This window comes from Taudactylus pleione, unplaced genomic scaffold (genome assembly GCF_031769625.1).
Source record: "Taudactylus pleione unplaced genomic scaffold, aTauple2 ptg000122l, whole genome shotgun sequence".
Lineage (NCBI taxonomy): Eukaryota > Metazoa > Chordata > Amphibia > Anura > Myobatrachidae > Taudactylus > Taudactylus pleione.
Genome location: NW_028284524.1, coordinates 15,226,380 through 15,237,070, shown reverse-complemented (window position 1 = coordinate 15,237,070; position 10,691 = coordinate 15,226,380). Strand labels below are relative to the sequence as shown.

The following is a 10,691-nucleotide window of genomic DNA, read 5'->3' as shown; positions in this document are numbered from 1 at the left end:
TCTAAGCTCCAAAGCACAAATGTCTTCATCGTGCATTAAAAAAAACTTTGGAATAAGGGCCATATTCAATTAGCTGTGGTAAAATAAAAACTTGAGTGATTTGTATATCACTACCTGGACTTTTTCTGGAGCTATTTAAGCATTGTACTTTGAGGATTGATGCTGGTTGTTAAATGGGGCTCAAACCTTCTAACCCACTTCACTATAACAGCCACAGTGTTTGGGTTCTACAAGTCATTGATCCTCAAATTGCAATGATGAGATCTAAAAAGATAAACACAAGCCATATTCTACTTGGATTGGTGAGCCTTGCCTTTCAAAACTTTTACCGCTCACTTCTAGAAACCCCCGACTGTGCAGTGCAGACATCCGCAAAATGACGACATGGGAGAGGCTGGGGTAAGAAAGCTTTATCTTTAATAATCTACCACATCATCTCACTGAGGCTTATTTTCTTGCACAAATTTAAATCTACATAATACAAGTCTTATAAATAAGCTCAGTCCTGTGTCAGGATCCGCCCCACACAGAAGATATTGGGGTTTGAGTAAAGGCCTATCCAGCAAGCAGGATTTGTAGGCACACTAAGGCACTCTAAGATTTGTTCTGTCGCGCAGACAAATAAAAATGTTTTAGCTGGAGAGGAGAAAAACATACCATTAGAATTGTTGAGCACACTTCTCTCCAGGTATCTGTCATGCAGACAGTAGAGGGGGCCATTTTTTGATAGGTTTGAGATTGCAGTCTCATTGACTTGGAACCAGTGGAATGACCGGGCCATATTGTGCAATGATCGGCATTGTTAACCGGAATATCGGTCTCTCTGCCTCAGTGATGTCACCAGTTACTAGTGAAATGATAGGCTGGCCCCCTGTGTGTGCAGGGGGTCAGGGCATATACATGAAAGAGGACATATGCATTGTTAAACAGAACATGTGCTTATCTTCTGGTGTTTAAGTGATCAGCCTATTTTATACAACGTCCTTCCCTGCTTTCTGCATCACTCACGATGCATGTACAGAAAAGATCACTGGGAACAGCTTCTCTCATGTTCTCCTACATTTCACCAGAGAAATGCAGCTCCAATTATTTTGTAATTATAAAAATATATTTTAAATAATTACAACCTAGATTTTATTCCCCTACAGAAGGCTGCAGCTGGCTCTGTGATTCTGTCAAATATCGTCACAATACAGGTAAAGTAAAGCAAATTGTCTATATCTCATCTACGGCTACTAGGAGCCACATTGATTTGAGATGCAGAGTTTTAGTATGACAGGAAGTGCAAAAATGTTCATAAATATGTGTCTGCAAAAAGTTACTGAAGTGTGTTTTTAGGTTATTTTAGGTTTAATTAACTGTACATGTCTACTTTTAGGTGCCTTAAAGAACAGTCACAGTTTCTTGGCTTTGATACTGGCCAAGTGGATTGGTTTTGATAACAAGTCCATTGTTATATCTATATCTGAGGTGCAATTTAATATCACAAAATCCTGAGTGCCTCATTGTTGCAATAGCAGTGTTATGAACAGCCCTTTATAATAATACAGAAAAAACAAAATAGCTCCATATCCGGACATTGTTAATGGTTCACTAACAATTGTTTTTAAAAGAAATGAACAGGAGATTTCTATTACTCCAGTTGAGGGGATGGGAATGCTTGTCCCTAGCAGGTCAGAATAGAACACTAGCCCTGTTTGAGAATGAGTCCATTAATAAAGTACACTCGTCTCCTCTTCCTATTGCAGGCAGCAAATTTGTGGGCTGAAGCAAATTGATGAGAATGAGGTCTATCAACTCACTAGATACAAGTGACATCATTGAGGCACCTAGTACCTTGTCGAAGTCATAAGTTCCTAGTGAACTGATAAGCTGCATATAGGTTAGGCACATAATAGGCAACAGGTACCTCTTTAATTAAATCAGCCGACTCATCTCTGCTCAATTAGGGATGCGCTGAAATCATGGTGTGTAACGGTTCTTCAGCTATCAACCTCCTCTCTTTCCTTACTCCCACCAACATGAAGATAGGGTGAACAGATACATGCAAGCCCACATACGTGTAAGTCACATACGAGAGTATTTGTATGAAATAAGAGGCATCCACATGTTAACGCAGTAAAGATTACACCACAACAGTTCCAGCTTCCCATGATGGCTTGTTCTGTACAGTGGACGGAGGCAGTGAGCAGCCAAGGCTAGCGGTCGGGCCTCTGCACGCAGAATACCTTTGCCTTGTGATCTCCAGATGCAGTCACAACAATGGAAGCTTCTCTGCAATAGCAATAAGGTAAACAAATAGGTTACCCTGTATCCCTGTAATGTTATCTCATCTTGCATAAAGACTTAAAAGTGGACTGGTCACCTATAGACAATGATCAGATAGACCAATATTTGGGAGAACAGTTTAATAACCAAAAACTGATTGGGACATTGATAAAACAAACACAAACTCACTTGTTCAGTGCAAAGTCAAGAATTTCAGCAGTGTGTCCGCAGTATTCGCTGATCATTTTCCCCGATCGCGAGTCCCACAGTCTCACTGCCCCATCCAAACTGCAGGTGTAGACGACCGGTGAGTTGTCCTCCCATAGGAGCTGCACAATACCAGACTATATACAGAGAGCACAGGTTAGGAAGTGTCCATCAACATCATCCTTTTATAGTATATGTATTGCAAAATAGACACAATATTTAATTATCTTCCTAATAAAGGGCGCACAGGACTTGTGTACATTTTAGCACTCATTACACCTTAATCTAAAAACAGAACAGGCTTCATTTCCTCAACCTTGCATTTAACAAGTGATAAAGACATGACATGCAAGAGTTTATCATATTGAACTCTCTCATCAGTGTCTTAATTTACCATCGATCTAAGCAAGAGCTATGTGTGCAGTCTGAATGTAGAATTGGACTAGCATTTAAAAACTGCTAGTAGCATCTACAAATATAGAGGTGTCAGTAGCTTTTTAGATCTAGGTTAACTAGGTCTCCGGTCAGAATGTCAGCATGTTCTGAAGGTCGATATGTAACATGTCGAAATACAGAAATGTTGACATGACTATACATAATATCGAGATGTTCATTATGTCGACATTGCACATGCTGACAGCATTTTAGTTCCAATTTTAGGGTTAGGATAAAATAGTGAAAAATGCTATGTCGACATTCTGGCTATCGACATGCGCAAAATTGACATTTCTGTATGTCGACATGTTACATGTCAACATAACATCCATGTCGACATTCTGAGTGTCAACATATCATACCATACCCACACTAGCATAGTTTCCTGTTGGATCAATTGATAAAATATAAAGGATGGTGTATAGCGTCTTTCATTAATAATCAGTTTCATCTGAAAATATAGAAGTTTCAGACCCTTTTTAGATCTAGGTAAAGATAAAGACACAAGTCTGTGCTTAATAACTTCACAAGAAACCCCTATAGCAACTTATATTATCAATATCATAAATGTAGGTATAATTCATGTATGATGGAGGTGGGGTGCAACCACAGAACAGAGAGAGAAATATATTTATTTTAACTACAATAATAAAATATATAACAACACCAGCAACAGAATAAATGGTATCACAATCAGCGCTTAAGCATATTCAGAGTGAGGATGATACGGGAATAGTGGTGTAGCCACTTAGTATTAGATACATGCTAAGAGATTGTTATCATATTGTAATAATATCACCTAGCACTGCCCTATATTATTGTATTCCCCTCTCATGTAGTTCCATGTGGATAGATATGTCTCTCACGTTGTAATTTATTATAGCGTTAGCATACTGATTCATTAAACAAGATGTAGTCAGCATGCCTCCACAATGCATGCCGACAGACTATATCCCCGCGCCGGAATCCCGATAGCAGTCGGGATTTCGGCTTCAGAATACTGACTGTCTGCATGCCGAAGGTAAGTATCGGGGGGTTAGGTTTACGGGTTAGGCACTAGGGGGAGGGTTAGGCACTGGGGGGGGGGGGGAGGTTACGGTTAGGCACCAAAGAGGAAGGGTTAGGGTATGGAGAGGGTTAGCATACCGACCAATAAGTGTCGTTATGTTAACCCTGTCAGGATCCCGGCATCAGGATTCTGACTGCTGGGATCCTGACTGTCGGTATTACATACCCATCCCCATTTAACAGTGCTATGTGATATTATTACTATACGATATTCAGCTCATGTAAACACTAAGTGGCTATACCACTATCCCTATATCATTCGCACTACGAATATGCTTAAACACGGATTGTGAGACAATTTTTTGCTCCGATCACGCATACACCAAGCCATTAATTATATTGAAAGAGATAAGAGAGACAGCATTGAAATGTAAATCACAAATTCTCCCCACTTTTTGCCAAATCTCTTTGTATCTAATTTTGCCGATGTTTTTTTTATTGTAGTTAAAATAAATTATAATGTGATATTTTAAATAATTGTTGTGTACTACCCAGTAACAACACTATTTGTATCTGTCTCAATTTAGATCTAGGTAAACTAGCATCATTTCCTGTTGGATCAATTTATATAAAGGATTGAGTATATATTTTTTTTAATTAAAAAAGTATAAACATTTAGTTTTACTTTAAAAACAAAACCATTTAGCTATTACTTACCACATATTGCCATATTTCTATTACATTCTGTCCCATATATCAAGTCACTGATCATGGAAGCTCCATACATACACAAAGAGGAAATGTTTTGTTGGATGTAATGTAGTGCAAATTACCCATCACTTCCACAAGTATAGATTCCTCATCTATTGAGTTTTAATAGGGGCATCTTTATTTTTGAGAGCTTTTTTTACGTGCAAATATGTATAAAGTAAATGTAAATAACTTTAGTGGATACTATATATGCATTCAATACATCAAGTGGTGTGACACAGGAACTGTGGGCCTGATTCAGAGCCGCTCGTAAGCGGTCGCTCGTTCGCTCCGAGCGATGTTCGCACATCTGCGCATGCGTATGGGTCGTAATGCGCATGCGCCAACCAGTCAGTGCGGTCGGAAATCGTGTGCTCGCAAAATAGCGAGGGGATGGTAATTTGAGTGACAGAATGAGGCGTTTGGGGGTGATAACAGGGGAAGGTGCTTGAAAACGGGGAGTGGCGATCCAAACGCAGGCGTGCCAAACGGGCGTTTTAAGGGTGTGCATAATTAACAAAGCAGCATCATCGACCACGTCACTTGGTTGTCTTTTAGCCTGAACTGCTCGCATGATTGTGGTAGGAAAATGCTACCACAAGAATAGCGAGCAGTTCATACGCATTTCGATGTACTCGATTAATCAAATAAATAGCGGAGATGACGTATGATGCGAGCGGCCAAGGGGCGTCTTTACAAAATAGCGAGCGCATGTTTCGGACGCTCGCTCAGACATAGAGGCGTCAATAGACCGCAAAGAGCGAGCGCTCAATTTAAATAGCCAGCCCCTTTTTCTGAACGAGCGAGCGCAAATAGCGTCAAGCTCTGAATCAGGCCCTGTATTCCTGCTACAGGTGATCACTTACTTCGTGCTGACACCGGTGTCGCAGAGCCTGAGATGAAACATCGTACACTGCCAACGTTCCGTCAAGGTAACCGACAGCCACCAGTGGCATACTAGAAGGACAGGACAGATTTAATATATAGTCAAGTAATCGATGGTTATCACAAATTAATACTACCCCATTTCCCCATTAATAAAATAGTATACACCCCATAAGATAATCATCATCGTTATCTGCCACCTTATTCAATAAATAATGATTGCCATCATTTTAAGTGTATTGTGATTCCTCTGGGTGACCCGATACCTCAATCATCAACCACCTCATTTTTTTTTTAGCAGGTTCTAAACCCACTTAGTAAATATCTGGGGTTTCTATATTTCTAATAGAAAAAACATTGATGGTACCACAATGTTCTATTGTATCCTAAAGTCTAGATTCTCAGCTGGTGCCCAGTGGTTTGGGTTTTCGTAAATCAGCGGGATGCAATCCTTTTAGTAAACTGCCAGAAGTGCAAAACAGCTGCTTAGTAAGTATAGCACCAGGCCTGTCTGAATATTACTTACCAGGGTTGGCTCTCAATGCTTAATTTCTGTATCAGTGTTATTGTTTTTACTTAATGAAAGCAAAATCAAGTATAGAAAATAAACTATTGGAATTCACTGTAATCTGTGTATTGGCCTTAATGAGAAGCACCTGCACCTGTGTCATTTAGGCCCCACATGGGGTTTTGGGTACAAAAAGAGATAGCTTAGAAGTGTGACTTTAATGTGGTGTAATACAGAATGTAATACAGAATACAAACTTTCTAGTGTCTGAAAGAAAGACAGACAGAATGGAAGGCAGATCCTGCTCGTCTCCGACACAAGTCTTGGTGACTTACACATTGCAGAATCCCAGAGACTCCACAGAGTTCGTCTCCGATTCCCCGTCTTCACGTTTTGAGGCTTTGGACACATTGCTTTCTGTCCTGAAGATCCCAACAACCTGCAGAGACGGAACACCACTGGGTCACAGGAACCCATACAGAACAGCCCGCTACATTGTGTGATTCCAATTCTTACCAACATTACAAATAAATAGCATGTTGCACCCACAACCTATAATAGAGCATCACCCACCTTCCAGGGAAATGTTCCTGTACACACACACACACATATATATATATATATATATATATACACACATATATATACACATACACACACGGGTGGTGCGACCAGTGCCACAGGGCACTGGTAAAACTATTTTACAGGGGCACTACTGATTGTGAACAAGTATAGCAGTTTAGTATTGTAAAAGGGAGACATGCCCAATTACTATTCTTGTTGGATTATCATTGCTATTTGCGCCAGACCCTACCATACCCCATGTATGTGTATGTATTTAGAATACCAGGAGCATATTAGGAGGGGAGGGAGCCTGTGTGACTCTAGGCACTAGTCTGTTCCAGACTCTACTGCACATGTGCAGGTCATCGGGGAAATAGCGTGGCAGCCATTTTACAGTGATTTCCCTACTGCGCATGCGCAAAACGCTCGGAAAATGGCTGCGGCGGCCATTTTCCAGGCAATTTGTCCAGCGCTGCTACTGACGATGCAGTATTCCAAAGATGTAAGCATTGAAGAAATGGGTACAGGATGTGTGGTGTGTACCGCACACCCTGCACCCATTATAGATACGCCCCTGCCTTGTACATGATAAAGTTATTACAGACAGTAACACTCACCATACTGTGAATCCTTATTCACAGCACAAGGCATACGTACATGCTATAACTTTTACTTTTAGGTGGTCTGTTTGATGTGTGATCTTAATGTATTAATAAAAGGTAAGTAGTGCCCATGTAAAAGAGGTTTTTTTTTCCTCGTTGACCACAGCTTCTTTCAGACAGTATGGTTATTGCAAATCAGTAGGCTCTTAAAGTACATTTTCAAACTCGTAATTCATTATTTGCTTGCATAAGTATTTTATACCTGCAGACAAGTAAATGGTAGAACTGCTTTTGGTGAAATAAGGAGATTTTTGGTACTTACCGTTGAATCCTTTTCTCTGAGTCAGGCTGGGGGACACTGGACCATGGGGTTGTAGGTGAGAAGGTGAAGAGCTGACACTTAACTCTAACTTTAAACCCAAGCTCCTCCCCTCTGCAACCCCATGACACCAGTACAACTTTAAAAGTGTTTGGTAAGGAGAAGCAGTAACTCAGTGACACTGTCATACCGAAAACTAAACTGACAGTCCCATAAGGACCAACCTCGTAAAAACTACCACGCAACAAGACTGAGCGTGAGGGAGGGAACGCAGTGTCCCCCAGCCTGACTCAGAGAAAAGGATTCAACGGTAAGTACCAAAAATCCCCTTTTCTCTTTCCTCAAGGCTGGGGGACACTGGACCATGGGATGTTCAAAAGCCGCCCCCAGGGGAGGGAACGCTCAGGTTGCCTGACAGGAGAACTGTACGCACAAAGTGGTCGTCGCCGGAGGCAAAAATATGAAACCTGTAAAACCGCGCAAACGTGTGGACAGAGGACCAGGTAGCTGCGTGAGAAACTTGAGCAGAGGCCCCGTGGCGCGCCGCCCCGTGGCGCGCCGCCCAGGAGGCCGCGACAGCCCTAGTGGAATGAGCTGACAACTTGGCCGGCGTCGGGTGCCCTGCATCAGAATAAGCCCTAGAAATGACTGACCGGAGCCATCGTGCAATGGTCTCCTATGTGGCTGGCTAGTTTGTGGGCGTCGTAGAGGACCAGAAGGGGAAGTCTTAAGTTCTGCCCAAGTAGATCCGCAGGGCCCGGACGGCGTCCAATAGCGACAAATCGTTCTGGTCCCGGGAAGGTTCTGATGGTGAGAATACAGGAAAAACAATCTCCTGGTTCAAGTGGAAAGAAGAAACAACCTTCGGTTGAAAAGAAGGGACTATTCGGAGAACAGCCCGATTGTCATGGAGGATAAGAAACGGTGGTTTGCAAGACAAAGCCCCCAACTCAGAGACCCGCCGAGCTGGGGCAACGGCCATAAGAAAAAACAATTTCCACGTGACGAATCGAAGGTCAACGAAGTCCAATGGCTCAAAGGGAGCCTGTCTGAGATCCGATAGAACCAAGGGCAAATCCCACAGCGGTTGAAACGGAGGTTACACTTGCAAGACCCCCTGCAAAAAAGTCCGAACCTCTGGCAGGAGAGCCAGACATCGTTGAAAGTAGATGGACAGAGCCGAAATCTGTACTTTCAGTGATTGAAGTAAGCCAGCTTCCAAACCACCCTGAAGAAAAATCCTATCTAACAAAAAAGGCTGCTAAGCAGCCCTCCTAAAATGTGCCTTGCACCACAGGCACTTAAACTACACTGGTGTCATGGGGTTGCAGAGGGGAGGAGCTTGGGTTTAAAGTTACAGAGTTGTTAACTGCCAGCTCCTTGCAGTCCCATCTACAACCCCATGGTCCAGTTTTCCCCAACCTTGAGGAAAGAGAAAAGATCTTTAAGTCTATTTTCTACCAGGTTTGCACACTGTTTGGGAGTCATTTTTGCCCATCCATCCTTGCAAATTAGCTCCAGGTTGCTTGGATGATGCTTATGGATTGCAATTATCAAATATGTCCACAGATTCTTAACTGGATTGAGATCTGCCCAAGTGGATGGGACACTACAGGAACATCTAGGAATAGATAACTACATGCTTTAAAATCTGCAATATCTGGTGCGTAGTTATTTTGTTTACTACCACAATTTTCTGTGAAAAAGTACTACACTATATCACTGTTCTCTCTCATGGGCCTCTATGAGCTCTATTTAAGGTTCTCCAGCTGATGAATCCTTGGTATTATTCCATCTACCCAGCTGTGGTGTTACAGTTGACGATACAGAGATCCCACTTATCCCAAAAGAAATACCTTTGGATATCAGATAAGTGCTTATAATCATTTATATTTGATACGCACAATTTATTTTGAGCACTTGAGCCACTTGCACAAAATACTACACTATTAGGCGCATGTCTATTTACCCCCTTTTTTCACATCACAGCCACTCCAGCCAAATTGTGCTAATCAAATTAACTTACAAATACAGTTATATTTATCGGTGGGTTTAGCAACAAGTGGGAACATCTCACCTTTCCAGTTACCGTGTTCACCATTTTTGTGTCACAATCCACAGAGCCGGTAAGAACCAGACTTCCATCAGCATTACAGGACACGCATGTCAGAGGTCCTGCATGGCCATCTGCACCTACAGTAAGAACAAGAGAATCAGACTGCAAGAAAATAATAAGAGGCGATTCTCTCAAAATACAGAGCACTTTAAATGAATGGTTACAAACATTCTATGGCAGGGGTGGCCAGACTTTTGGACTCTGATCTACTTTGGAGGCTGTTACATGTGACAGCCTCAGCCAATAAGTACTGTCACAGTGACAGCCGACAGAGAAAGCCACGGCTTCAGTTCGGCGCAGCAGCCAATAAGAATCACACTGATTCTTATTAGACACTGTTAACTGATGCTGGATGGGACAATACGATTGACTGGTCGAGTGCATGCGGTTGACTAGTCGATCGCAATCGACACTTTGGCCACCCGTTCTTGGAAATTTATTTTCAATTAATATAGATAGAAAGTAGATAATTTCATGTGGTGTTACACATTAACCAGAATTTCAATTGAAGGCACTTTACAAGTTATGACAAGTAATGATAGTATTTTGTCCACCGATTATACAGTAGTGGGTAAGATTGTGGAAACAAATGATTATAATGAATGGTTTGGTTACCTTTCAGGACATGCACTACAGTTCCCTGTTTGAGGTCCCATATCCGCACACTTCCATCTTCATAACCTACGACAGCTTTCTTCCCTTCACACAGAAATACAGAGTGTTATAGACATACAATTGGAGTGTAAAATCAAAAGGAGAGAGTAACAGTGCCATCTACGGAATTGGTATGATTCCCGTCAGCGGCAGCCCAACAGGAGCAGAGTGCGACGCAGCGGAAGCCCGACAGCGCTGGAAATCCCGATCGTGGATAGGTAAGTATTTACTAATCTAACCTAACCCCCCTAACCCTAACCCTCCTTAGGGGTGCCTAACCCTAACTTCCCCCCCCAAGTGCCTAACCCTAATCCCCCCTCTAAGTGCCTAACCCTAACCACCCCCTTCCCCGCTGCCTAAACCTAAGTCCCCCGG

At 42.2% G+C, this 10,691-nt stretch overlaps 1 protein-coding gene across 2 annotated transcripts in view; it reads right to left on the bottom strand.

The window, feature by feature from the left end:
• Positions 1-394: 394 nt before the first annotated feature.
• AAMP (angio associated migratory cell protein) overlaps positions 395-10,691 on the bottom strand; it is a 34,677-nt gene continuing 24,380 nt past the window's right edge. For both annotated transcript variants that reach the window (XM_088472382.1, XM_088472383.1), the window contains 6 exons: positions 10,278-10,361; positions 9,624-9,739; positions 6,397-6,500; positions 5,535-5,625; positions 2,458-2,612; positions 395-2,274 (listed from right to left, as the gene is read on the bottom strand). In XM_088472382.1, the coding sequence (XP_088328508.1) occupies positions 2,199-2,274; positions 2,458-2,612; positions 5,535-5,625; positions 6,397-6,500; positions 9,624-9,739; positions 10,278-10,361 (626 nt within the window). In that variant the 3' untranslated portion in view covers positions 395-2,198. The remainder of the gene's footprint in view (positions 2,275-2,457; positions 2,613-5,534; positions 5,626-6,396; positions 6,501-9,623; positions 9,740-10,277; positions 10,362-10,691) is intronic.